Source organism: Rattus norvegicus, chromosome 16 (assembly GCF_021556685.1).
Source record: "Rattus norvegicus strain SHRSP/BbbUtx chromosome 16, alternate assembly SHRSP_T2T, whole genome shotgun sequence".
Lineage (NCBI taxonomy): Eukaryota > Metazoa > Chordata > Mammalia > Rodentia > Muridae > Rattus > Rattus norvegicus.
In genome coordinates, this window is record NC_141549.1 from 74,069,819 (window position 1) to 74,096,531 (window position 26,713).

Below are 26,713 nucleotides of genomic sequence, written 5' to 3' on the forward strand. Positions count from 1 at the left end.
CCCCAAATATTCCACTAAGCTGGGGGTCCAAGCTTGGCAGGACCAAGGGCTTCTCCTTCCACTGGTGCCCAACAAGGCCATTCACTGCTACATAAGCAGTAGCCCTGGGTCTGCCCATGTGTAGTCTTTGGGTGGTGGTTTAGTCCCTGGGAGCTCTGGTTGGTTGGCATTGTTGCTCTTATGGGGTTGCTCATTTTTGTGTGTTAATGTTGTTATCTTCCATGATGCTGAAAGTCTGTGAGTTTTCTGGTGGAAACTTTAAGGTCTGTTGTTGTGGTGGTGGTGGATTTGTTTTGTTTCTCTGTGTAACACTCCTGACTATGCTGGAGTTTGGTTTGTAGACCAGGCTGGCCTGGAACTCAACAGAGATCCATCAACCTCTGCTTCCTAAGCACTGGGATTACAGGCATGTGCCACCACACCCTGCTAAGGTCTGTTTTATGTGGAATACTGTCATCTGCAAATGAGGATCTTAGACTTTTTCCTTCTCTATGTGTATCCCTTTCATTTCCCTTTGTAGTCTGACTGTACTAGCTAAGACCTGCAGTAGTGTTCTGAATAGGAGTTAGAAAGGCGCACCTTCGCCTGCTTAAACGTTACTGTGTAACTCCTTCAGAGATAGACATGGAGATCCGTGTCAGCCACGTGAACAAATGAAGGGGAAGTAACACCATTTCAGTTTGTACAGAAAAGGCATTTGGCAAAGTCTAACATGTACTCATAATTTTAAAAACTTAATATGCCAGGAGTAGAAGAACGTTTCTTCCACATGGTAAAAAACTTCAGGAGTGAAAGAATGAAAGTTTTCCCTCCAAGACCAGGAAGAAAATGAAGGTGCCTGCCATCACAACTTTTCTTCGGGTGGTGGGGTGGGGGGTAGGGGTTGTATTAGCATTTCTAGCCAGACCAGTTAGGAAAACAGGGAGCAGGGAACAAAGAGAAAATAGAGGATGCATATTTTGACCCAAAGGACCTAGATACAAGACTTGATCTTGTAGGCGAACCTTCTGATGGCACTTAATTTGACAGCGATCCCCTGCAATTGGTGCCAAAAGCACAGGCAACAAAATAAAAGATGAATGAACAGGGCTTATTAATATGAAACGTTTTAATGCACTAAAACCCACTTTCCTCTGCGTAGAGGTATTCTCAGGTGAAAGGTCTTCCAGAGGACCTGGGTTTGATTCCCTTTAACCACAGGGTAGCTCCCAACATGACTCAAGTTCCAGAGGATCCAATGCCAAACAAAAAATGTGCTGGGCAGTGATCACACCCAACTTAATCCAAGCACTCGGGAGACAGAGGGACACAGGTCTCTGAGTTAGTAGCCACCTTGGTCTACAGAGCAAGTTCTAGGACAACCAATGCTAGACCAAGAAATCCTGTCTTGAAAAACAAACCAAAGCAACTAGAGTAGCAATATCTTTTTCTGGCCATCTCGGATGCCTGGAACACATGTAGTACACAAACATATACATAAAGTGAGGGCTGATTGAGGAAGACAATAGAGGTCAGTTTCTCTCTTCTGCATATGATCACAGACATATACATGAACACGGGATATATACACAGAATACCCAGAATAACTGAAGAATTTGAAAATTGAATAATCATAAATAAAACCCATTTCATACATGAACAAAGGATTTAAATTGAATGAACTATATATCTCCAAAGAAGATCAACAGATGACCAAAGAACACATGAAATAGTGATATCATTGGTCATCAGAAAAACACAAATGAGTTCTTTACACAACTAGTGAGGCTGATGCTCTTTCCACCACCACCCCCCATACTCCAGACAAAGGAAAGTAAGCATTGATTAGAATTGATCAGCAGAAGTCGAAAGCATTATGCATTACTAGTAGGATGGGGCAGTGTTATAGAATAAGTTTGATAGCTTTTTGAAATGTTTTAAACATGAAATTAACATGTAATTCACCAGTTCCTCTTCTAAGTATGTTAATAAAAGAACTGAAAGCAGATAAAACCAGATAATTGTGCATATTTAATGTACGTAGCAGCAATATCCAGTCACCACTAAGTAGAAATGATTCACATCCATCAAACTAAATACAATAGATGCATACAATGGAATATTATTTATCAGTAAAAGGAAGAAAGTCCTGTAATGTGGGCAAATCATCAAAGTAACTGTGTTAAGTAAGTAAAACAGACCAGTACACGATTCTGCCTACATGTCTACACAGGAACTTATTGACCCAGACAGACGTAAAGTAGACTAGGGTTACCAGGGAATTGCAGGCAGGAAGAGAGAGAATGCTTAGCAGCTATAGAACTTCTGATTCAGTTATTAAATAGTTGGAAAGAAGTAATGGGAATAGTTAGATAACATTGACATGTACTTAAGGTATGTATTTGTACCCTTAAATTTGTTATAGTGATACATTAATCTCATAACGCTATTGTAACTTGGTCTTTTACTTGAGTAAATTGGTGGGTTTTGCCTAGTAGCCACAGAGCTGGGTTCAAGTACCAAACCATAAAACAAACAACTCCCCATCCCACCCCCCAAAAAAGCAGACTTTGTTTTTGGTGTTAACATTCATATCGAGGATAGTACTTGCCTGCAGAAGCTGCATCTCTTATGCAAAGGAGGTGGTCGTGCTTCCTTGACTTTGTCTACCTTTCCTTGCACTCATAGGGTTAATGCCTCTGGGAAGCCAGGAGTCTTCAGACAGCCTTGCAGCAGAGATTGTCACACCGGAAATCAGGTAAGGAGAACGATAGTGACAGTCACTAGCACAGCACCCTCGCAGAGCTCTTACTCTCAGTAGACAAAGAGCCAGCTCCTCTTTGTGATGTGCATCTCAGCCTGAACGCAGCGCTAACTTCTCATGTTTGGGAATGTTAGAAGCTTTTTTAACTCAGCCGGAGAACTAATTATTTTCACTTGAGTATGACAGTCTTTCACACTACAAAAGAAAAATCACATATCCCTCTCTCGGAGCCTCGGCAGATGCAGAAAATACCCAAGGCAAAGGTTGTGTACTTAGCCGTCAACCTAATTCACAATTAATTACTAAGATTTACCCATTGTCCACTTGGACTGCTCTCATAAAGGTGGAGTGCTGCAGACAAACTGTCCCCATCTGTAACAACTCCGCCCTCACAGTCCTCACCTGTATATTTAGACCTAGCATCTTAGAGATTTCGTGCCCTACAGTACATCCTAGCTTAATGTGTACAAATGAAAAATGAGAGAAGGGGATGATGAATCTTGAACATTGCTTTTCCCTTTTGGCTCTGGTTGTCCTTGTCTTTATCATGTATTATCCATCAGGTCCCATCTCACCACCGTGTGTGTGTGTGTGTGTGTGTGTGTGTGTGTGTGTGTGTGTGTGTGTGTATGTATAAGCATGTATAAATGTGCATACATATGTTGTTGTGGTGGTTGTTATTTTGAAACAAGGCCGCTGTGTCACTCAAGACTGTGCCCTTGAACACTCTTGGGATATAAGGCAGAAGAATACTTGTCATTACCTCTTTTTAAAGGAGCCTTGGTATTTAGAGCCATCTTTTAGAGAAAGAAATGGAATTATGGATATATAAAAGTTGTACAAGCCCAAAACCTTGAAATAAATATTCAAATGCTCACTGAGATAATGCAAGAACCTACTATTATTTCTTGGCTGTTAAAAATACCAACTAGGGGGCTGGAGAGATGGCTCAGCGGTTAAGAGCACCTGACTGCTCTTCCAGAGGTCCTGAGTTCAATTCCCAGCAACCACATGGTGGCTCACAACCATCTGTAAAGAGATCCGACGCCCTCTTCTGGTGTGTCTGAAGACAGCTACAGTGTACTTATATATAATAAATAAATACATCTTTAAAAAAAAAAATACCAACTAGGGCCTGAGAGGCTCAGCAGCTTAAAAGCACTGGTTACTCTCACAAATGATCCAAGTTAGCTCCCAGCACCTTCATGGCAGCTCAGAACTATTGGTAACTCCAGTTCCAGGAACCCAGTGCCCTCTTGTGACTTCCAAGGCCACCTGCATGCACAAGATACATATACAGAGAAGCAGAGACATGAATTTTTTTTGTTTTTAAAAAAGTACCAAATATGAGACTGAGAGAGACAGCTCAGCAGTTAAGAGCACTGGCTACTCTTCCAGAGGTCCTGAGTTCAGTTCCCAGCATCCACGTGGTAACTCACATGCACACACGTGCTCCACAGCACTGGTGTAGAGGTTAAAGGGCAGCTGGGAAGGTGGCTCCATCTTTCCATCTCGGCTGGAGTCACACCTAGGCTGGCAGCAACTCACCAGCCCATGAGCTTTACTTCTCACCGTCTGGGAACAAGTGGAATCAGTTGAATGAACATACTTACTCTTCCCAGTTACTCACAAGTAAAGAGCTGTGTCTGTCACCCCAGAAGCAGTTAAGGAAGCCTATTGGTGAAGGATTTTTAAGTTAAATAGGAGCAAGGCTGAAAAGTGAAACTAAAAAGGGATAAAAACTACAGCATATGTCATGGACAGTTAGTAGTTAATATCTGATATTTTTCACCAATGTTAGGGGTTTGGAGGAACTAGAAGCCTGAAACAATGTAAAAAGTGGGGAGAAAAAGATTTTAAAGCAAAGTAGCAGAATGTGTAGAAATGTGCCCATCTTTTAACTTAAAATTTGCTTTTCTGATAAAAAAAAAGTTAAGGAACTAGCTAACAATATAAACAAAGATTTTTATAAAGCAGTTGACTATTAAAATATTAAAAATCTTGCCAGGTATGGTGGCAGTGTACACCTTTAATCCCAGCACTTGGGAAGCAGAGACAGGAGGATCTCTGTGAGTTCAAGGACAGCCTAATCTATAGAGCTAGTTCCAAGGCAGCCAGGGCTGTACAAAGAAACTCTGTCTTGAAAAAAACAATTATTAAAATCTTGAAATAGTCTAAACAAGTAATAATTGATTTATATATTTAGTACTGTGTCGTTTATGTTTTTGAGATATAATATTAAAAGATTGTGGAATTTTAAGTGTAACTAGCAAGTACCAGTTTTCTTTTGAAAAACAAATATTTGTCTGCATGCATAAATACACAGAATCGGGACGTTTGTTTTCAGCAGCAGTCATGCACTATGCAGGTGTAGTCGTGGGTTCATAGTCTAAGTATTTAAATAGAAGAAATGGGGTTTGGAATTTTCTTCATCGTTTGTCATGATACACAGAAACGCTTTCTGAAGATTATACGTTCTAGGAGGAGTTGAGTTCCTAAAAGTAATAACCTTTTGCTTTTATAAAGGCACTGAACCTCTTACAGGCACTTAAATTTTCATTTGTATCCTGTATATTGATACTCTAACTTATAATTGGATCATGGTAAATATAGTATCTTAATGAACCATATAATCAGCTTTTATTTTTCTTATTCAGGGAGAAACTTATTCGTCTTCAGCATGAGAATAAGATGTTAAAAATCAACCAAGAGGGTTCAGACAATGAGAAAATTGCCTTATTGCAGAGCCTTCTAGATGATGCAAATCTTCGCAAGAATGAGCTGGAGACAGAGAACAGGTAGAGCGTGCAGGTGGAGTGGCCAGCCACAGCCTCCTCTTGTCTGTTTGCTTTTGGTATTTGTAAAGAAAGTCTCGGGATTTATTTGAAGAATGATTACATGCTAGTATATTTTTTTAACTATAATATAATTACAACAGCTCTTATTTTTTCTCCCTCCAAGTCCCCTCCTTCCTGCTCTCCTTCAAACTCAGGGCCTCTCCTTTCATTAATTGTCCTTGCATACATGTGTATGAATTTGCATATATATCCCTTAATACAGTGTTACCTGTATGTATGTTTTTCAGGACTGAACATTTGTCCCTCTACAGCCAATGGGTGTGCTCTTCCCTGAAGGGCCACCTCTTCCGCCCAGCTTATTCAGTTGCCTGTAGTTCTTTGTGGAAGCTCGAGGCCTCAACCATATTGTTGAGACTTCATGGGTACATTGTCTGGAAATTGTCATGAGATCTCATGAACACATGGATGTAGTTTCTACAAGACCATCCTGGTCTTCTGACACTTAAAATCTTTCTTTCTTTTTTTTTTGTTTTTTTTTTTTTTGGTTCTTTTTTTCGGAGCTGGGGACCGAACCCAGGGCCTTGCGCTTCCTAGGCAAGCGCTCTACCACTGAGCTAAATCCCCAACCCCACTTAAAATCTTTGAATCCTCTCTTTAACTTGAATGTACGTGAAGGGATTGCCTTGTAGATGTATTAATAGGGGTTGGGCACCCCATGGCCACTTACTTGTACTTTGATCAGTTGTGGATCACTGTAATAGTCTCCATCTGTTTTAAAAATGAAGGTTCTTGGATACAGTGTGAGAGTTTCACTTAACTGTAGGAATAGAAATACACTTAGAAAATTATTAAGGTAGGAAAATGGCAGCATGGGTTCTCCTCTATAACCTCTTTAGCAACGGGTAGCTGCCTAGCTTCAATTACATAGTTCTTGGTTATACCAAGCTAAACTGCCAGTATTGCGTCCTTAGGGACATCTTACCTGGCTGGTCATTACCATTGTGGTCTCCAGGCTTCGTTCACAGATGACTAGGACTGCGGTTTGCTTTTCCCACTCAGGTAGCTCACATAGTACCTTCTGATGCTACAGGGAGGAGCCTTCCAGGTCAGTTCCAGCTCAATGCTCTAAGTCCCATGTCTGAAGTACCTGCTATTTTTAGCAACAGAAGCTTAGAGCAGACTGTAAAGAAAAGGAGCTTATAGAGGACTACGGAAGTATCTTAAGGTGCACTCATTGATCTCTCTGTATTTTAACCATTCCAATCAGACCTGCTTCTTCCTACTCTAAATCTTATTCCGGTGCGGAAAACATTCACAATTTTTTCATATTGTTTCTCCCATACACTTTAATTGTTCTTTTCTCTTCAGAAACTGAGCGGGTAGTTTTCATACTGTACCTATATGATACAAATGACTTAGTTTTCTGACATCATCATCATCATCACATGTTAGTTCCTACATCTGTAGGATACACTATGGCATTTTTATACTTAAATATATCATGTTTTTTGTTTTGGGATTTTTTTTTTTAGTTTGTTTGTTTTATTTGAGTACACTGTAGCTGTGTTCAGACATACCAGAAGAAGGCATCGGATCCCATTACAGATGGTTGTGAGCCACCATGTGATTGCTGGGAATTGAACTCAGGACCTCTGGAAGAGCAGTTGGTGCTCTTAGCTGCTGGATCATCTCTCCAGCCCCAGTATGTCATGTTTTTACGGTGCCTTGTCAGTTCTCTGCCTCCCTCCCACTCCATCGAGGCCACACACACCTCTTGGGCCTTTTCTCAGTTCTTAAAAGCAGTCTCTATTCTACTTTTTTCCCCTCTTTTCAGTTTCCAAATCTGAGAGAAAACATACTTTTCTTTCTGTGGCTACCTTTTTTCACTTAACATGGTATCCTCCAATTCCATCCTGCAAATGACAAATTTTCATTACTCTTTATGGCTGAGTAAAATGTATTTAGTCAATGTTTTCTTTATTCATCCATGACCACCTGTGCTGTTAGTATTAGCTTTGTGAACAGTGCTGTGCTAAGCAGAAGTGTGCAGTTGTTTCTGCTGTAACTCCAGTCCCAGACACAGGGAATCTCACAACCTCTTTTTAATTTCTTTATAATTGCTGCCCATTAATTCTTATCATATGAATACCTGACAGAAGAGTTTCTCCCATTCTGTAGGCCTCCTGTCCGGGTTTTCTATTACTCCCTACACTCTAACTTGTCAGTTTGTCCCTTCTGCTTCCTGAAGTATTGTCCTCCTGTTGAGGAACTTCCCGCCTATGCCAGGGATCTTGTGTTTTCCATGTATCTTCTTATAATAGCATTCAAGTTTCAAGTCTTAAGGTCTTTGACTCACTTTGAATTGGTTTGTGCACAAGGTGAGAGATATGGATTTAGTTTCATTCTTCCACATGCAGATATTTATTTCTCTGGAACCATTAGGTTTTTTTTTTTCTTTTCTTTTCTTTTTTTGGAGCTGGGGACCGAACCCAGGGCCTTGCACTTGCTAGGCAAGTGCTCTACCACTGAGCTAAATCCCCAACCCCGGAACCATTAGTTTTAAAAGCTGTCTTTGTTCCCAAGTACCTTGAACTTTTGTCAAGAGTTGAACATGCATTTCTGGAGCCTCTTTTACCTTATTGGGTATGTCTGGTCATATCTCAACTCTGTGCTGTTTGTTGTTACTACAACTTTCCAATCGTTCTAATCTAGTGAGTGATGCCACCAGCCTTAGTCTCTCTATTTCTACGGATAATGCCAGTGGAATGTTGACGGGAATTGCATTGAATCTGCACTTGTTTTGAGTACTTTGGAAATCTTAGCAATATTAATTCCATCAAATGGAAGCTCTTCCCATCTTCTGTTCTGTTCCCATCTTCTTTAGTTTCTGTCTTTAGTAATTTTCACTCTACAGGTATTTTACATATTTGATTAGGTTTGTTCCTAGAAATGTTTGTGGTTTGGTTTGCTGAGCAGGGGCAGGGGCTATGGCAATCATCCTGTTCTGTGTACTTCCTTCTTTAAAATTTGTTTAATTGTTTTATTTATTTACATTCCAGCCTTTGCCTCTCCCTTCTGGTCCCCCTCCCTCAGTTCCTCATCCCATTCCTCCTCCCCTTGCCTTTGAGAGGGTGCCCCCCACCAAACCTCCCCCTTCCCTAGGGCCTCTGCTCTCCCAAGGATTAGGCACGTCTTCTCCCACTAAGACAACACCAGGCAGACCCCTGCTATCTATGTGCCAGGGGCTTCAGACTGATCTGTGTGTGCTCCTGGTTGGTGGTTCTGCTCTGGGAGCTCTCTGGGGTCTGGGTTAGTTGAGACTGCTGGTCTTCCTATGGGGTCGCTGTCCCTTTGGCTTCTTTAATCCTTCCCCTAATTCAACCATAGGGGTCCCCAACTTCAGTCCAATTGTTGGCTGTAAGAATCTGCATCTGTCTCAATCAGCTGCTGGTAGATCCTCTCAGAGGACAGCCATGCCAGGCTCACATCTATAAGCACATCTGACCATCAGTAATAGTGTCCAGCCTTGGTGTCCCCCGTGAGATGGATCCCAAGTTGGGCCAGTCACTGGACAGTTTTTCCTGCAGTGTGTCCTTCATTCTTCTCCCTGCAGTTCTTTTAGATGGCAACAATTCTGGGTCAGAAATTTCGATTCTGCGTTGGTAATCTTGTCTCTCCACTTGGTGCACTGTCTATGTACTAGAGGTGGACTCTGAGTTCCCTTTTCCTACTGTTGGTCTTTTTGGTTAAGGTCATCCCTATTGAGTCCTTAGAGTCTCTCACCTCTCAGGTCTCTGGGACTTTCTAGAGGGTCCCCCCATTTCCCACCCCTGGAAGCTGCGTATTTCCATTAATTCTCTTGCCCCCACCCCACAGACCTAATCCTGTTGCCCCTTTTCCCATCTCCCCCCTTTCCCACCCAGATCCTTCCCTCCCTCTGCCTCCCATGATTATTTTGCTTCCCCTTTTAAGGAGGATTGAAACATCCTCACTTGGGCCTTCCAGCTTGTTTAACTTTTTTTTTTTTTTTTTTTTTTTTTTTGTGGTTCTTTTTTTCGGAGCTGGGGACTGAACCCAGGGCCTTGTGCTTCCTAGGCAAGCGCTCTACCACTGAGCTAAATCCCCAACCCCTTAACTTCTTAGTCTGTGAGCTATATCCTGGGTATTCTGGAGACTTCCACAACTTAGGGGTTCTTTCTAAGGAAGTTCATTATTGGTGTAGAAATTAACTACTATTGGCAGGGTTTGGTGGTTTGTTTCTTCAGTCCCAGCCCTCGGGAGGCAGAGGCAGGTGGATCTCTCAGAGTTTAAGCCAGTCTGGTCTACATGGTGAGTTCCACACTAGCCAGGACTACATAGTGAGACCCTGTCTTAAAAAGGAAAAGCTACTATTTTTGGATATTGATTTTTCTACCTTGCTGTCTCACTGAAATTTTTCGGTCAGTTTTAAAAGTTCTTTGTAGAGTATCTTGTCGTCTACAGATGATTTGTTTTCCTCCTTTCCTAACAAAGTTATTTGGAATTCCAAGATATTATATAGCAAATAATTAAATGTGTAATATGCCAGATGATCACTAAAATGCCATAAAATTGCCTTTTATAATCCTTGTAGTAGTATTATTAACTCCATCTTAAAACTGAAGAAGCTGAAGCTAAAGAATATTTAGAAGTTTTCAGTTAGAAGATATAAAAATGAAAGCTCAGGTCTTCCAGATCCCGTAGTCCACAGTGGCATTATAGATTTAAAAACCAATGAAGAAGAACGGAATGCAGAAGTGAGGTTGTTAGGTTTGGTTGTGGTTTTTTGTTTGTTTGTTTGGTTTTTGGTTTTTTTTTTTTTTTGACAGGCTCATAATGTATACCAGGCTGGCCTCAGGCTTACTTTGTATGTAAGGATGACCTCAGCTTCTGACCTTCCTGCCTCCACCCCAAGTGTTGGGAGTCATAGGCGTGTCCCATTATGCCTAGTTTATACATAGATAGAACCCAGGACTTCATGCATGCTAGGCAAGTGCCTACCAGCTGAGCTGCATCTCCAGCCCCACAGTGAAATTATAAATGACACAAAAAATAATATGGATATAATATTTACTTATGATATGAAACTGCCTGTGTTATTGCAGTTACATACTGTGCTACAACCAACTGTGCCTGTGCTATTGCAGTTACACAGTGTGACTCCAACCAACTGTGCTATTGCAGTTGCACAGTGTGACTCCAACCAACTGTGCTATTGCAGTTACACAGTGTGACTCCAACCAACTGTGCCTGTGCTATTGCAGTTACACAGTGTGACTACAACCAACTGTGCTATTGCAGTTGCACAGTGTGACTCCAACCAACTGTGCTATTGCAGTTACACAGTGTGACTCCAACCAACTGTGCCTGTGCTATTGCAGTTACACAGTGTGACTACAACCAACTGTGCTATTGCAGTTGCACAGTGTGACTCCAACCAACTGTGCTATTGCAGTTACACAGTGTGACTCCAACCAACTGTGCCTGTGCTATTGCAGTTACACAGTGTGACTCCAACCAACTGTGCCTGTGCTATTGCAGTTACACAGTGTGACTACAACCAACTGTGCCTGTGCTATTGCAGTTACACAACCTGAGTCCATAGTTTGCCAGTGATGCCTTTGGTGAAATCATTATGACCACCCAGGGGGAAAGGTCAACTTGGGGAATTAATGTGTGTTTGCTTTTCAGGCTTGTGAATCAGAGACTTCTGGAAGTACAGTCACAAGTAGAAGAACTGCAAAAATCTTTGCAGGATCAAGGCTCAAAAGCAGAAGATGTAAGTTTTGATATGTTCCAACCATGCCCCAAAAGTTTCACAAAACTGAGAAAACCTGTAGTTATAGAAATAACTAAGTTGTGGAGGCATGTACTCGCGTGTGCACACGTGATCCACAGTCACCTGTGGGAGTTATTTCTCTCCATGTGTCATGGGAATTGGTGGCAAATGCCTTTGCCATTGAGCCATTCCTTGGACCTATCTTCAGGTTTTTATTTGATGATATCCAATAATTTAGTGTTATACTGGTTATAGGGAAGAAATACTGTTTTTCTTTTCACTGGCATTCCTTATTTAAGCCCTGTTTTAATTGATTCTGCAAGAAACTGAAAGTTCACTTGTATTTATCAGCCAATATAGTAAATTGAGCCTATACATCTTATATGTGTTCAATCATAGTGAGGTAAAAGGTTTTCTTCTTCCTCAGCTCCCCCCCAAAAGTAAAGGAATGCCCAAGAAGAAAGTTTTATATAATCTTGGTATTTAAGAAAATAATGCATCTCTAGTATCCTGTCATCTCTGAGTGTCCAAGTCCACACTGGCCTCTTCACATTCTTCTACCACTCTGCACATCTCCATCACAGCTCCCCTCTGCTGTTGGCACATTCTCCCTGGATCGTAGGAGTCATCTCCCGCACTAGCCACCATTCACACTGCTCAGCAGCACCTAGGAGACAGTCTCGGGCCACAAGAAACACGTTGCAATCGGCACATCCTTTATGCTGAATAAAGCATTCCCAATAAAACCAAAGCACAAAAGTATTTAAGAACAGTGGGAAGAAGAGGGAAGTTAAATGTCAATAAATCAGTCTTGTTTTCTGCTGCGGTACACTTGTACTGTAGTCTCAGACATTTGAGCAGAATCAATTAAACTTTCTCCACTGATGAGTCAGATGGAGGAATCTTCTCCAACTGTACTAACATAGAACATCTGAAAACAGAAGAGAGTTAAGTAAACTACTTTAAAGTGTAGGAATACTAAATATAAAAGCCCTCAAAGCCTCAGACTTAGTTTGGTTTGTCTACACATCTTTTATTTTTTTTTAAGATATTTATTTATTATATGTGAGTACACTGTCACTGTCTTCAAACACACCAGAAGAGGGCATCAGATACCACTGCAGTTGGTTGTGAGCCACCATGTGGTTGCTGGGATTTGAACTCAGGTCTTCTGGAAGAGCAGTCAGTGCTCTTAACCACTGAGCCATCTCTCCAGCCCCATACATCTTACTTATATCATCAGTGTGTCAGTTTGATTTATGAGCTAGTTTATTTCTTAATGAGTTGATAATTGTTTTAGTTTCTCAGATCAGTTCACAACTACTGTCATTTTCAACACTGTTTTTAACCTTTATTACCATGGAACTAGTATAAAATACCAAGCCTTTTGTTGTTCTTTTTCTTAAAAAATACAATTTGTTTTGTGCCTCTAGGATCCAAATCAAATGTTCTACTACAAATAGCCATCCCCACACCCAACCAATGTCATGATTTTAAAAAAACATGTATAAATGGTAAATCTCAAAGAAGTGAAATTAGTATACTAAAATAATGGAGCTTAATTAGCAATGTGTTAGAGGTGAATCATAGGATGTAGAAGTTCTTAATTTGTTGACATCTCTAGATCCCTTTAACCAGTCTGTAAAATTCATTTGGGTCTTGAAAACCTTGAGGTGAGGCCTGTGGATTTGTTTTGATAGAAAGGGGAAAGGAGGAGGGAACACAGGAGGCCAGCATGGTGAGGTGTCAGCTAACTGAATGTGGAAGGCACAAGCAACCACTTGTGGGGCCTCGTGCTTAAACTAAAACATGAAGGGCTTGTTCTTTGAAGGAACTTGGCATAGCTTAGTATCGCTGTGATAGACATGTAATTAGACATGTGTGCCATGGCGTTAGGGGATCATATCTCAGAGGTAAATCTTTGTATAAACCGGTCACCTTTTAACTGCCTGCACAGCATTGAGATGTCTCCCTCAGATCTAAGCAAGATTTCCTGCCACGTTCTCTGCACACAGAATCTGTTTCGAAGACTCCAGATCCCTTAGAGAAATGATTAGTTTAGTTCAGGGTGTGTAGTTCTTTTAACCCATCAGATTTTTTGAAGTTGTTCTCTTCTGTCCTCAATAGCCAGTGTGCTGCATAGAGCAGCCTCTAGACCTGACTCCTTCCCTCTGAAGGAGATAGAATTGCTGCCTTCTCTGTTGTCAAAACAGCCTTTTCTTACAACCTTAAGTCAGAGCATGGTGGTCTTCACATTTTTATTATTATTTTTATGTCATTTGTTTTTAGCATGGAAGCAGAAATTCATTTTATATCCAGTCATATGGATAATTTGAGCTAGCCACAGTATATAAAACTTCAGAGAACGAGACAGGATGAGGAGACCTAGAAGAAAGAGAAATGTACAGTTCTGAAAAATGCATATCTTTTACTTCTGTTCATGAATTACTAAATGGTTCCTTCTCTTGGCTGCTGTGTTTGCTTCATACTAATATGTCCTCTCTGTCTCTTGGCATGGTTTCTGCTCAAGGCTATTGTAAGTATGGCTTCCTATTCATTTCCATATACTTAAGAAGTTTTTAAATTGTATACTTTATCTGATATTATAGTCAATAATACTGGAATTTTAGAGTAGGACTCATGAAAAATGAACATGCTAGAATTACTTCCTTCATAAATACTTGCTCTTTACAAGGAGAATTTTTATTTATTTTTTTTTCTTTTCTATTTTTCGGAGCTGGGGACCGAACCCAGGGCCTTGTGCTTGGTAGGCAAGCGCTCTACCACTGAGCTAAATCCCCAACTCTGAGAATTTTTAAAGTATATCAAAATCTTAATGTAGAAATGCTCTCCCTATTAGTTCATTTATATAATTTATTTTGACACAAGCTTCCTTTTATGATCTCCAGTCACACATTTTGATAATTACAGTCTTCAGTGTGGAAAGGCACTGACCAAAGAATGCATGGAAAGGGAGGCTGTGCCTAGGTCTTAGGGTCTCTGCCATCCTGGACAGAAATTACTAAATATTCTTTGGCTTAGCTTCCTCACTTGTACAGTAGGGCTGATATTACTATTGTGGGGTTTATGCCATGTATATAGCAGGCTTTGATTTCTGGCACATTGGCCTTGTATTTAGTTATTTACTATATAAATTGTAATAATTCAGAATAACTTGTTAGGATCTAATCAAAACATAATATCAAGAATTTTTAATATTTCCATTTCATCCTCTTAGCAAAGAAAGAACAAACTATAATTATTCAAAAATAAAGAAATAAATATTAAAAGCTAGTAAGTAAGGTTATTATCTTCCTGTTGTCTTGGAGGAAATAGTGGTGAAGTACTTTGGTCTAATTACAGTTGTCATACTGGGAAAGATATGAATTTGAAATGTCCCAAAGCTATGTTACAATTGACTTGAATAAAATCAGGCATGGTAATCCACACCTGAGATCCCAGCACCTTCTACATTTAGGAGGAGAGTCATGAGTGCAAGGCGAACTGGGCTTCATACATGGTGAGCTGCAGGTCATTCCTACATGGCAGGAGTAGGCAGACATGAATGAATATATATGGTGGTCGTCATTAAACAGGGCAACTAAAAATTAGAGGGCTTGCTTCTCCTTGTCGCTGTTATTAAGAAATTGAGCTATTTGTTTTATAAGCCTACATTAACTGGTTTTGAGTGTCATTTATCATATAGTTTACAAATCCATTATTAATATCAACACTTCTATGTGTTAAAAGTATGAAACCTGGTAGTCTTTATTAAATGTCTTTGTTGCTTATTTTTAGGTAAATTTTGAGTTCCTGCTTTTCAGGAGACCTTTAAAAAATACCAAGTCAAAACTCCATTCTCAGCATCTTACCATCAGTTCCTTTATATGCCCCTGCCAGAGTACATCACTTGTTATCAATTGAAGTATGGCAGCAATCCTGAGACCTTATCATAGTGCAAAGAAAGAGGATAGGAAAATCTGCATGGTAGGGTACTGTGTGGCTACTGAGTCCAGGAACATTTGGGTCTCTATATAAGTAGCTTTTAAATTCATTTCCCTCTGTATACAGAATTTATCTAGTTTCTGTGTATTTCTTACTGACTACTCTCAACTGCTGGGCTAGTCTGTTCTTTTATTAAACAGGAGAAAATTGAGGTACATTGGGTTTTGAGCTTTTTGAACAAAGAAATTACTGAGGGCTTACTCCAAATAATTTAGTATATAGTCTTCAATTTTTACAAAGAAATTTGTTAACTAAAATGTTAATAATGAGCTAATTTCTTATTTTCCATTTTCAGTCAGTTCTTCTAAAAAAGAAGCTTGAAGAACATCTGTAAGTAGACAACTCATTGAGGCTCTTCTTCACGTAACAGAACAAAAGCACTTTGTTGTGGGTACAGAGGATGTTGACAGGGCATAAGCGGTCCTTGAAGATTCAGGAGGAAACCATCTGTTGGTAGTGACTGCAGGATCATTTCTCCCCAAATCCCCACACATCAGTCAGTTCAGTGATTGTGAGACCTGATGACTCACACCTGCAGTCAAGGGACTGAGACAGCGGAACTGTTCCTGGTGTCAGGCCAACTTAGGCAACAGTAGGAGACTCCAGAACAAACGGTTTTAGGGCTGTTTTTTCAGTGGGAACTTTAGAGCTTCCTATCTTTGTTATAATAGTCATGTTATTCACGGCCTTTTTCTGTGCCAGGCCAAACAGTAATTATTTTAGGCTGTACAAGTCCTGGCCTCTGTTGCAGCCGCTCAGCTCTAAATGCAGCTGTAGACTACATTAGATCTAGTAGTCATCTGTGCTGCAGTAGAGCTGCACATACGGAACAGGCACCCTTCTTCCTTGCCCAGACAGACTAGTTTGCCAGCCCTACATTCATTTTTAAATAAGCTTCTTTAAAATACAGTTTTACTAGTCCTTTGAGAATTTCCTACAATGTATTTTGATCATATTCACCATCCCACACTCCTTCCCCTAACACCTTCTCCCTGCCCAACTCTATTTCATGTCTTTTTTTTTAGAAGACACTGTATTGAGGCAAATGTCCTACTCCTCTGGCTCTGAACAAAAAGCCTTTGCACTCCCCTCTTCCTCCATGTCCCATGAGCCTTAGGTGTATGGACTGTGTTAGACATATCAACAAATACACTTCCTTAAAGTAGAGAGTTTGTCAGTACCGTATTTTTCAAGTAAGCCTTTAAATTACAATTTTTTAAAAAGATTTACATATTTATTTTATGTATGTTGTATGTATTTTATGTATTGTTGTTATCTTCAGACACACCAGAAGAGGCCGTGAATCCCGTTACAGATGGTTGTGAGCCACCATGTGGTTGCTGGGAATTGAACTCACATCCTCTGGAAGAGCATTCAGTGCTCTTAACCACTGAGCCAGCACCAGCTTTTATCTCTCCTTTTTTAAAAAAAAAGATTTATTTATTTTATATATATGAGTACACTGTTGCTGTCTTCAGACATACCAGAAGAGGGCATCGGTTCTCATTACATATGGTTGTGAGCCACCATGTGGTTGCTGGGAATTGAACTCAGGACCTCTGGAAGAGCAGTCAGTACTCTTAACTGCTGAGCCATACTTCCAGCCTGAATTACAGTTGTTTTAAGTAGGACTTTGTAACGTAAAAGATGAAATAAGAAATTAAAATATCACTTTTGATCCTCCTGAAGAAATCTTCAATAATTTTTCTCAGCCCAGTAACATCTTAATCTATCATTTTCCCGCAAAATTGCTTGCAGGCGTTAAGTGTAGGAAGGCTATGAATTAGTAGCTACTGATTAAGCTAAAATAGGCATTCTCCACACCAAAGAGATAAGTTTGGCTTTTCTTCTACAATTGGAAAGATATTGTGTTTTCTGAAAGTTTGATGTATATTATCCAGTTTTTTAATATATTGGATGAGATGGATTCCTAGCCACTGATATTTCTAGAAAGTCTAATAATAGATTCTAACTATACTAAAACAATGCTACTTTCCAACCCTTATAAGATTACCTAGAATGAGAATCTAGAGTGGAAGTCTTGTAATTTTGAATTTTCCATTCCTCTCTGAAAACAGTGGAATACTTTGGGTCAGAAATCCACTCTTTAACCATTGTCGTGTGCTCAGTTGCACACGTGCTGAGAATCTTCACCAGACAGGGTGTTTACTGAGGACTGTATTAGTTTCTTGTGTCTGTTGCAAACATTACCACAAATAAAGGGGCTAAGGGAACAGAATTATGTTCTCACAGTTACAGAGCCAACAAAATCGAAATCAGTTGTTGACAGATCGATTTCTTAGCGGATGAAGAGCAGAGCCCACCCCAGTCCTCCTAGTTTTGGAAGCCTTGGCAGGCCTTGGCACTCCGTTGGTAGCCTCTGTTTTCACTTGACATTCTCTCTGTACAATGCTTCCCTCAGCCTCAAGGTTTCTTCTGAGATGCTCAGGAAATGCTTGAAATCACTCATAGTTCTGAACACTACATTTTTTTGGGTTCTTTCCTATAGATAAATACCTCTGACTATAGTTTTCTAATACAGTAGAACAATTATTATAACACTGTCCTAAAACACTTATTCTGATAACCAACATGGTTACTGAGTAACTAGTGGTGGATAACCTACACAGTGGATACGCAAGACAGAGGGATAATTGACGTGTCAGGGATGGCACACCAGGACACGTGAAGTTTACCACACACCTCTGTACATCATGGGACTTAAAACTTATTTCTCTCTGGGGTTTTCTAATGGTTTGACATCAACTGGCCATAAGCAACTAAAACCATGGGAATCGAAACCACAGTTAAGGAAGAACATGGGCATTCCTATAACCACAGCAGTAGTTGGGTTCAGAGTGTGCCCTGACCCAGCACAGCATCCTGTTAAGTGTTAACTAAAAAGATCCAGTTTCTAAATGGTGTCACAATGACAGTATTAGAGATTAGAACTTACCTTTTGGAAGAATATTCAACTCACCATAGGACCTCTCAGTAGTCACGTATAGATTTAAAACTGTACTAGAGACCATTTTCAAACATATCAAATTAGCTTTAAAAATTAAATCAGTAGTGAGAATTACTGCTAAAGTTGATAAGCAATAATAATTCTCATTGACTGCTGAGTATTGAAAAATGTACATACTCTATAATATAGCAGTTTTGCTGTATATACCTGAGATTTCTAGAGATAGTGCTGTCCAGATATGCTAGGAAAGCTTTAGAAGACATGTAATTAGTAATTAACACAGGAAGTAAAGTTCTAGAGAGGAGTAACATTGCTTAGGAGTAAGATAAGACAGTAAACCATCATGTAAATCAGAGGACACTAAAGTTTTGGACATTGATTATCCCTTGGAAGGAGATAGATGTGCGATGTCTAAGGCTTTTTTAGGAAGATGTTTGATTTTTAACCTTTTGACTGCTCATTGTGCTTAGTTATTTTATTCTTTAAGAGTATGGTAACATATATGTGTGTGTGTGCATATATATGTATATAATTAGATATACATTAGATACTGTATATAAAAATATATTAGATATTAAGACCTTGAAAAATAATTTACTGAAGAACAAAAAGATCCAGGCATGGCAACGCCTGCCTTTATTCCCAGCAGGTGGGAGGCAGAGGCAGGTGGGTCTCTGACTTAAAGGCCAGCCTGTCTATGTAGTGAGTTACAAGTCAGCCAGAGTTACACAATGAGACATTTTCTCTTTTAAAAAAAAGGCAGGAAGGAATTTATTATAGTGTTAGGCTTTGAAGCATTAGCAATAGACATAACAAGAGCTGTTGCTATTTAATATGGGCACATATGCAGTGCCACACGGAATCAGTTAGTGGGTGATTATATGTCACACTATTATTCAACTGTTACAGGAGAAAAGCTTGCTGTCTATTATTTTTTATATTGGAACATAATCTTTTTATAGTAATTTATATATCCTAAGTTCCTAAACATATAGGTTGGTGAACATTTGACAGAATTCATCCTTGCTTCTCCCAGTTGATCTGACTACATCTCGGTATTAGCCACAGTGCTAATCTTCATCACTTTTTGTTAGTTTTTGAAGCAGGATTTGTCATAAACAGAATCTGATTCTTTTGTTCTGCGTTATCTTGTGAGGTCTGTTCATATTGTATATATCTGTGTCTTCTTTAATGTTCTTTCTGTTAAATATCTTTTTTAGCAATTTATCTTTGGCAACAAAATTTGCATTGAAAAGCTTCTCAGAGGTTGAAGTTCAATTTTTACAATATCCTTATTTTTAAAACGTGAAGATCTTCATATATGTTTTATGTAGAAGAAATTATTGTTTCAAACCAAAAGAACTGGGTTTTGCCTTTTAAAAAAAGCTTTAGACTGTTTATCTTTTCTCAAAGAACTTGTGTGCAATGCAAGTCTTTTTTAAATATAATAAATTTTTAGTTCAAAATGAAAAAAAGAATACAGAAACAAGGGCTAAGCATGTAGTCAAAGGCAGAGAACTTGTGTAGCATGTGTGAGGACTAAACTAGATCTCCAGCACAGGAAAGAGAAGCAGATGCAAAAACAGGAATGTTGATATAGTCGCATATTTTGTTGCAGAGAGAAGCTGCATGAAGCCAACAATGAATTACAGAAAAAGAGAGCCATTATTGAAGATCTCGAGCCAAGATTTAACAACAGCTGTAAGTCTTTCCTAATAGCATCATTAGCCGTACACTGTTTTAGAGATAATGAATTTATGTAACTTGTTTCTTTTAAATGGGCCTTTTATCTATTCAGCCACTTAGAATTTCCCTTAGGGAACTAGAAAAGATGACTTAGTAGTTAAGAGCACTTGCTGCTCTTCCAGAAGATAAGAATTTGATTGCCAGAACCTACACTGGTGGCTCACAACCCCTGCAACTCAAACCTCAGGGAATCCAATACCCTCTTCTGGCCTCCAGGACACCCACACACATTGACAAACTCACACAGGTACATACACATGTGCTTAAGAAAAATATTAAAAATTTTAAAAATAGTTTACTAAAGAGAAGTTGTCAAGTTTTGGAGAGATGGCTCAGAGCAAAGCGCTCTTGCTGTCCTTGTAGGACACCGAAGTTTGATTGGCAGCACCTGTGTCAGGGTCTCAAGTACCTGTACTTTAGTTCCCAAGGATCCAATGCAGATATCTTGCCAGAAACACACATCCCAATTCCGTGGCAGCCCAGTGTCTCTGCCGCCACACACTCCCCCAAAGTCAAATCGCCACAAGAAAACACACAACCCAATAATCCAATTGATAAGATTGGATTGCCCACCTAAATATACAAAGCCCTGTATACATCCATCCCTTAAGAATATTCATAACAACCTGTAAAGATACAGTGCAGAATCTTAACATCAGCCTCCATGTTCTCTCGGCAGCTTCTCCTCCCTCTCCTCCAGTCTCCCATCCTTTCCGTTCCAGTCTCCTCCTCTTCCCTCAAACTTTTCTCCCACTGTACTTCCTTCTTGTCCAATGAAAGGCCTCATTCTATCTTGTACCTGCCTCACCTGTATGACATCATCCTACACAAACACACAGAAAATAATAATAAAAATTTTTAAGAATTGTACTAATTTTTAAGTACTAATTCACAGAATTCTTTACCTGTGGTAAAGAATTGTAATGGATAGTATATGAAGCTAAATACTTTCAAGGTAATTGTGATAAGTTAGCCCTAGACATATACCTTTTTTGGTATTTATAACTGTAGTTAACCTTAACTTCATTTTATGAAAGTGAAATGTCAGACTTTATTTTACAATATAGCAAAATGCACATAGGAGCAGGTAACTATTTTAAGAATGCAGTCCAGTGGAATTAAATACTTTGTTGTAAATCAGAAATGAAAGGGGAGACATAACAACAGAAACTGAGGAAATTGAAAAAATCATCAGATCCTACTACAAAAGCCTATACTCAACAAAACTGGAAAATGTGAAGGAAATGGAAAATTTTCTAGACAGATACCAGGTACCAAAGTTAAATCAGGATCAGATAAACCATCTAAACAGTCCCATAGCTCCTAAAGAAATAGAAGCAGTCATAAAAAGTCTCCCAACCAAAAAAGCCCAGGATCAGATGGGTTTAGTGCAGAATTTTATCAAACCTTCATAGAAGACCTAATACCAATACTGTCCAAGCTATTCCACAAAATAGAAACAGAAGGAACACTACCAAGTTCCTTCTATGAAGCCACAGTTACGCTTATACCTAAATCACACAAAGACCCAACAATGAGAGCGAACTTCAGACCAGTTTCCCATATGAATATCGATGAAAAAATACTCAATAAAATTTTTGCAGTCAAAATCCAAGAACACAGCAAAACAATCATCCATCATGATCAAGTAAGTAGGCTTCATCCGAGGGATGCAGGTCTGGTTTGATATACGGAAATCCATATACGTAACCCACTATATAAACAAACTCAAAGAAAAAATCCACACGATCATCTCATTAGATGCTGAGAAAGCATCTGACAAAATTCAACACCCCTTCCTCTTAAAATCTTTGGAAAGATCAGGAATTCAAGGCCCATACCTAAACATAGTAAAAGCAAACCAGTAGCCAACATCAAACTAAATGGACAGAAACTTGAAGCAATCCCACTGAAATCAGGTACTAGACAAGGCTGCCCACTCTCTCCCTACCTATTGAATATAGTACTTGATGTCCTAGTCAAAGCAATCAGACAAAAAAGGGAGGTCAAAGGGATACAGATTGGAAGGGAAGAAGTCAAAACATCACTATTTGCAGATGATATAATAGTATACTTAAGTGACCCCAAAAGTTCCACCAGAGAACTCCTAAACCTGATAAACCACTTCACCAGAGTAGTTGGATATAAAATTAACTCAAACAAATCTGTAGCCTTCCTCTACTCAAAGGAAAAACAGGCCGAGAAGGAAATTAGGGAAACAACACCCTTCACAATAGTTACAAATAATATAAAATATCTCAGTGTGACTCTAACCAAGTGAAAGAGCTGTATAACAAGAACTTCAAGTCTCTGAAGAAAGAAATTGAAGATTTCAGAAGATAGAAAGATCTCCCATGCTCCTGGATTGGCAGGATTAATATAGTAAAAATGGCCATCTTGCCAAAAGCACTCTGTAGATTCAGTGCAATCCTCATCAAAATTCCAACTCAATTCTTCATAGAGTTAGAAAGAGCAATTTGCACATTCATTTGGAATAACAAAAAACCCAGGATAGTGAAAACTATGCTCAACAATAAAAGAACTTCTGGGGGAATCACCATTCCTGACCTAAAGCTGTACTACAGAGCAATAGTCATAAAAATTGTATGGTATTGGTACACAAACAGGCAGGTAGATCAGTGGAATAGAATTAAAGACCCAGAAATGAACCCACACACCTATGGTCACTTGATCTTTGACAAAGGATGGTTTTACATCCAGTGGAAAAAAAAAAGATAGCATTTTCAACAAATGGTGCTGGTTCAACTGGAGGTCAGCATGTAGAAGAATGCAAATCGATCCATTCTTATCACCATGTAAAAAGCTCAAGTCCAAGTGGATTAAGGACCTACACATAAAACCAGATATTCAAACTAATAGAAGAAAAAGTGAGGAAGAGCCTTGAACACTCAAGGCTTAACTATTTAGGAAACTCATGCAAGTAAAATCGATTTGTACTTTCCTGTCTAGCTTATCTCACTAAGCATACACTGTCTTTCTCTTTCACTTAATGTTAAGTCTCTATGGCACGGATCAGAATTTAGACTTAAAAAGATCATATTGGGGGCTGGAGAGACGGCTCAGCGGTTAAGAATACTGGCTGCTCTTCCAGAGGTCCTGAGTTCAATTCCCAGCATCCACATGGTGGCTCACAACCATCTGTAATGGATCTGATGCTCTCTTCTGGTGTCTGAAGATGCAAAAAATAAGTATTTAAAAAATTTTTTTAAAAAGAAGGTTTTAGTAAAATAAAAATATAGATTATTTTTAAAGAGAAAATTATATATTAAAATAGACTAAACAGTCTCTCTGAACTATTATTTACTTATAAATAAGTTTAATTTTAATGTTATTATATTTTAATTTTTTATGGTCATCTTTTATGGACAGCCTTAAGAATTGAAGAATTGCAAGAAGCTTTACGGAAGAAAGAAGAAGAAATGAAGCAAATGGAAGAACGCTATAAAAAATACCTGGAAAAAGCCAAAAGTGTGAGTATGAACTTAAACTATCTCCCTGAACTTCCAGCCATTCTGTCCTCTAGGCTGAAAGTCCATTACCCATAGCACATGATGTCCTGCACAGAAAACAGTCCAAGAAACTTACAATAGAGAACGATCCAGAGCAAGAAGCAGTGATGCAAACAGGCCCTGCACAAATTGACTAGCAAGAAGCAAGCGCAGCCTGTGTGAACAGGCAGCAGCAGCAATCAGAGTTACAGTGCATGAGGGAAGGAGTCAAAGCGTAATGACGCACAGGAGCACACAGAACAAACAAGCACAGGGACCCGAGTCAGCACCCTCCCTCGACCGTGTGGGTTCCGGGGTGGCACGTGGGCCCTCAGGCTTGGCAGCAAGCGCTTTTACCTACTCGCCATCTCACTCGCCCAAGAACAGAGTATAATGAATGACACAAACGCATCAAAATGCCATGGTAAGAAAATGATTACATGGGGGCTGGAGAGATGGCTCAGCGGTTAAGAGCACCGACTGCTCTTCCAGAGGTCCTGAGTTCAATTCCCAGCAACTACATGGTGGCTCACAGCCATCTGTAAAGAGATCCGATGCCCTCTTCTGGTGTGTCTGAAGACAGCTACAGTGTACTTATATATAATAAATGAATAAATCTAAAAAAATTAAAAAAAAAGAAAATGATTACATTATATGCACCTGAAAATGTGTTAAGACGTTGAGATGTCTAGGCAATTAAGAGCACTTGCTGCTTATGTAGAGGACCCAAGTTCAGCTCCAAGCACCCATACGGCAGATTACAACTCTCAGTAATTCCAGTTCCAGGGGGCTAGAGAAAGACCCATACTCATATAAACAAACCTTTATTTTTACAAAAGTTTAAGGAGCTGGAGCAATGGCCTGGTGGTTAAGAGCACTTGTTATTGCAGAGAACCCAGTTCAGTTCCCATCACCAACATGATGGCTCACAATTATCTGTAACTCCAGTTCCCAGACATCTACTTTGACATCCATCGTCACATGGTGCACAATCATATATACGCCTGCTGGGAATCAAATCCCTCTCAATAAATAAATCTTTAAAAATTTTAATAAAAGGGATATTAATAATGTATAATGAATGCTGTAGCCTAGACTTGATGCTTCCTGATGGAATATCATTGTCATGAATGATTAATCTGAATCAAAATGTCTTCTAGATCTTTCTTCATACTTGAAGAGGAAAACCATGAAGCTGTTAGAGCAAGTTAAATGATGCTTTTGAAAGGGCTGGAGGGGCTGGGGATTTAGCTCAGTGGTAGAGCGCTTACCTAGGAAGCGCAAGGCCCTGGGTTCGGTCCCCAGCTCCAAAAAAAAGAACCAAAAAAAAAAAAAAAAAAAGAAAGAAAGGGCTGGAGACATGCCTCAGTGATTAAGAGCACTGGCTGCTCTTGCAGAGGTTCTGGGTTCAATTCCCAGTAACCACATGACAGTTCACAACCATCTGTAGTTGTAGTAGTCCCATTGGATCCTATTCTCTTTGCTGATGCACCTGCATACATGTAAACAAAATACATATATATATATATATATATATATATATATATATATATACATACACACTCTTTTTAAAGTCAATAAATTACTATCAGATAATCCAGAATTGGAGATAAAAGTCATGAGCGAATAAAGAGCTTGATGCCTAAGCATCTGGACCTCATTTCAGGTCCCCAGCAATTGCATGAAACCGTGTATTGTACACACATGTGTAACCCCAGCTCTGAGAGGTATGAGGGATCCTGCTTGCCAGGTAGATTGCATCAATCTTTGAGTCCAACATTGAGGACAAGGAATCAGTTATAAGACACACCTTGGCCAAGTGATTCTAGCTACTTCATAAGGCCAACGGAGGAGGGTTCAGAGTCAGCCTGGACAGTTTTCTAAGACCATGTCTCAAAATAAAAGATATGAAGAGATCTAGAGATGTATGTCTCCTAGGTAGAGTCCTCTCCTAGCATGCACAAAACCCCAGGTTAAATCTCTAACCCTCCCACCTATAAAAATGGGAAATGAAAACAGACTGAACACTGGCCATTTTACAGAACTGATATGTTCCTACAGGTCATAATCTTATTATGATAATGAAGTAGAAAACTTGAAGGATGGGTTGGGGATTTAGCTCAGTAGTAGAGCACTTGCCTAGCAAGCGCAAGGCCCTGGGTTCGGTCCCCAGCTCCAAAAAAAAAAAAAAAAAAAAAAAAAAAAGAAGAAAACTTGAGGGATGTGTATACACTGAAGTATTTAAGGGTTATGTGATATAGGGATTGAGAATTATTTCTCACACATAAGAGAGGACAAGATATATGACAAAGTACCAAGTTAAAAATAAATGGATTTGAACTATTTGAAGGTCTGTCTGTTTGAACATTTTGATAATAAAACTATTGAAGAACAAAATGACCTCTCTTCCAGAAATCTGTGAAGAGTCAGGTAGAATTACATCCCATGTTCATGCCTCACAGAAGAGACAGGCCTGTGTAAGAGTTACCTTTGTATACGTTTCTGATTATGTGTGCAGGGCTAGCTGCAATAAAACAGAACAGAACTGTGTATACGTCTCTTTAGCAGGGACCAGTAATCCTGTCTGTATCATTGGGAATTTGCAGCAATTTTATTTTATTCCTACATTTACATTTTAGGTGTCCTTGATAGCTTTTGTTTATTATTTTTCTTTTCTGCTTTTTTTGGGGTGGGGGGATTAATAATAGCTTCATGCTTGCTATGGTAGTGATGTCTATAGCTATATGCACATTTTGATTCCCTGACCTCTAGCCTTGTACTGGGGATTGGACCTAGGGCCCCATGTGTATTAGGCATGCACTATACCACTGGGCCATAGCCTCTGCCTCATTTTCACTTTTAAGACTGCTTTCTTAGATGCTAGATTCTTATAGTTTGAGGGGGGTTGCTTCTGTTTTCATTTTTAGGTTCTCTGTGTGAACATATATGTATGCTTTGTTTTTCTTCTATTTTTGCAGGTTATCCGTACATTAGACCCTAAACAGAATCAAGGAGCAGCACCAGAAATACAGGCACTTAAAAACCAACTGCAGGAGCGTGATCGGCTCTTCCACTCATTAGAGGTCAGTAACTACACTGCGCCGTAAGATACGGCCTTGCTGTAGTATAAATTGTATTCTTTGGTTT

General features: G+C 39.4%; 2 protein-coding genes across 2 annotated transcripts in view; both read left to right on the top strand.

Annotated features, from left to right (window-relative positions):
- Erich1 (glutamate-rich 1) overlaps nt 1–26,713 on the top strand; it is a gene marked incomplete at its 5' end in the record, with an annotated part of 52,793,804 nt that overhangs the window by 43,199,259 nt on the left and 9,567,832 nt on the right.
- Hook3 (hook microtubule-tethering protein 3) overlaps nt 1–26,713 on the top strand; it is a 90,307-nt gene that overhangs the window by 59,971 nt on the left and 3,623 nt on the right. The window contains exons 14-20 of one of the 2 annotated variants that reach the window (XR_015639438.1): nt 2,668–2,737; nt 5,401–5,541; nt 11,251–11,342; nt 15,639–15,673; nt 19,930–20,012; nt 23,448–23,548; nt 26,545–26,649. Coding sequence is in view for 1 of the 2 variants with exons in the window: in NM_001136098.1 (NP_001129570.1) it covers nt 2,668–2,737; nt 5,401–5,541; nt 11,251–11,338; nt 15,639–15,673; nt 19,930–20,012; nt 23,448–23,548; nt 26,545–26,649 (623 nt within the window). In the remaining variant the exon portion in view is untranslated. 2 annotated transcript variants of the gene reach the window in all.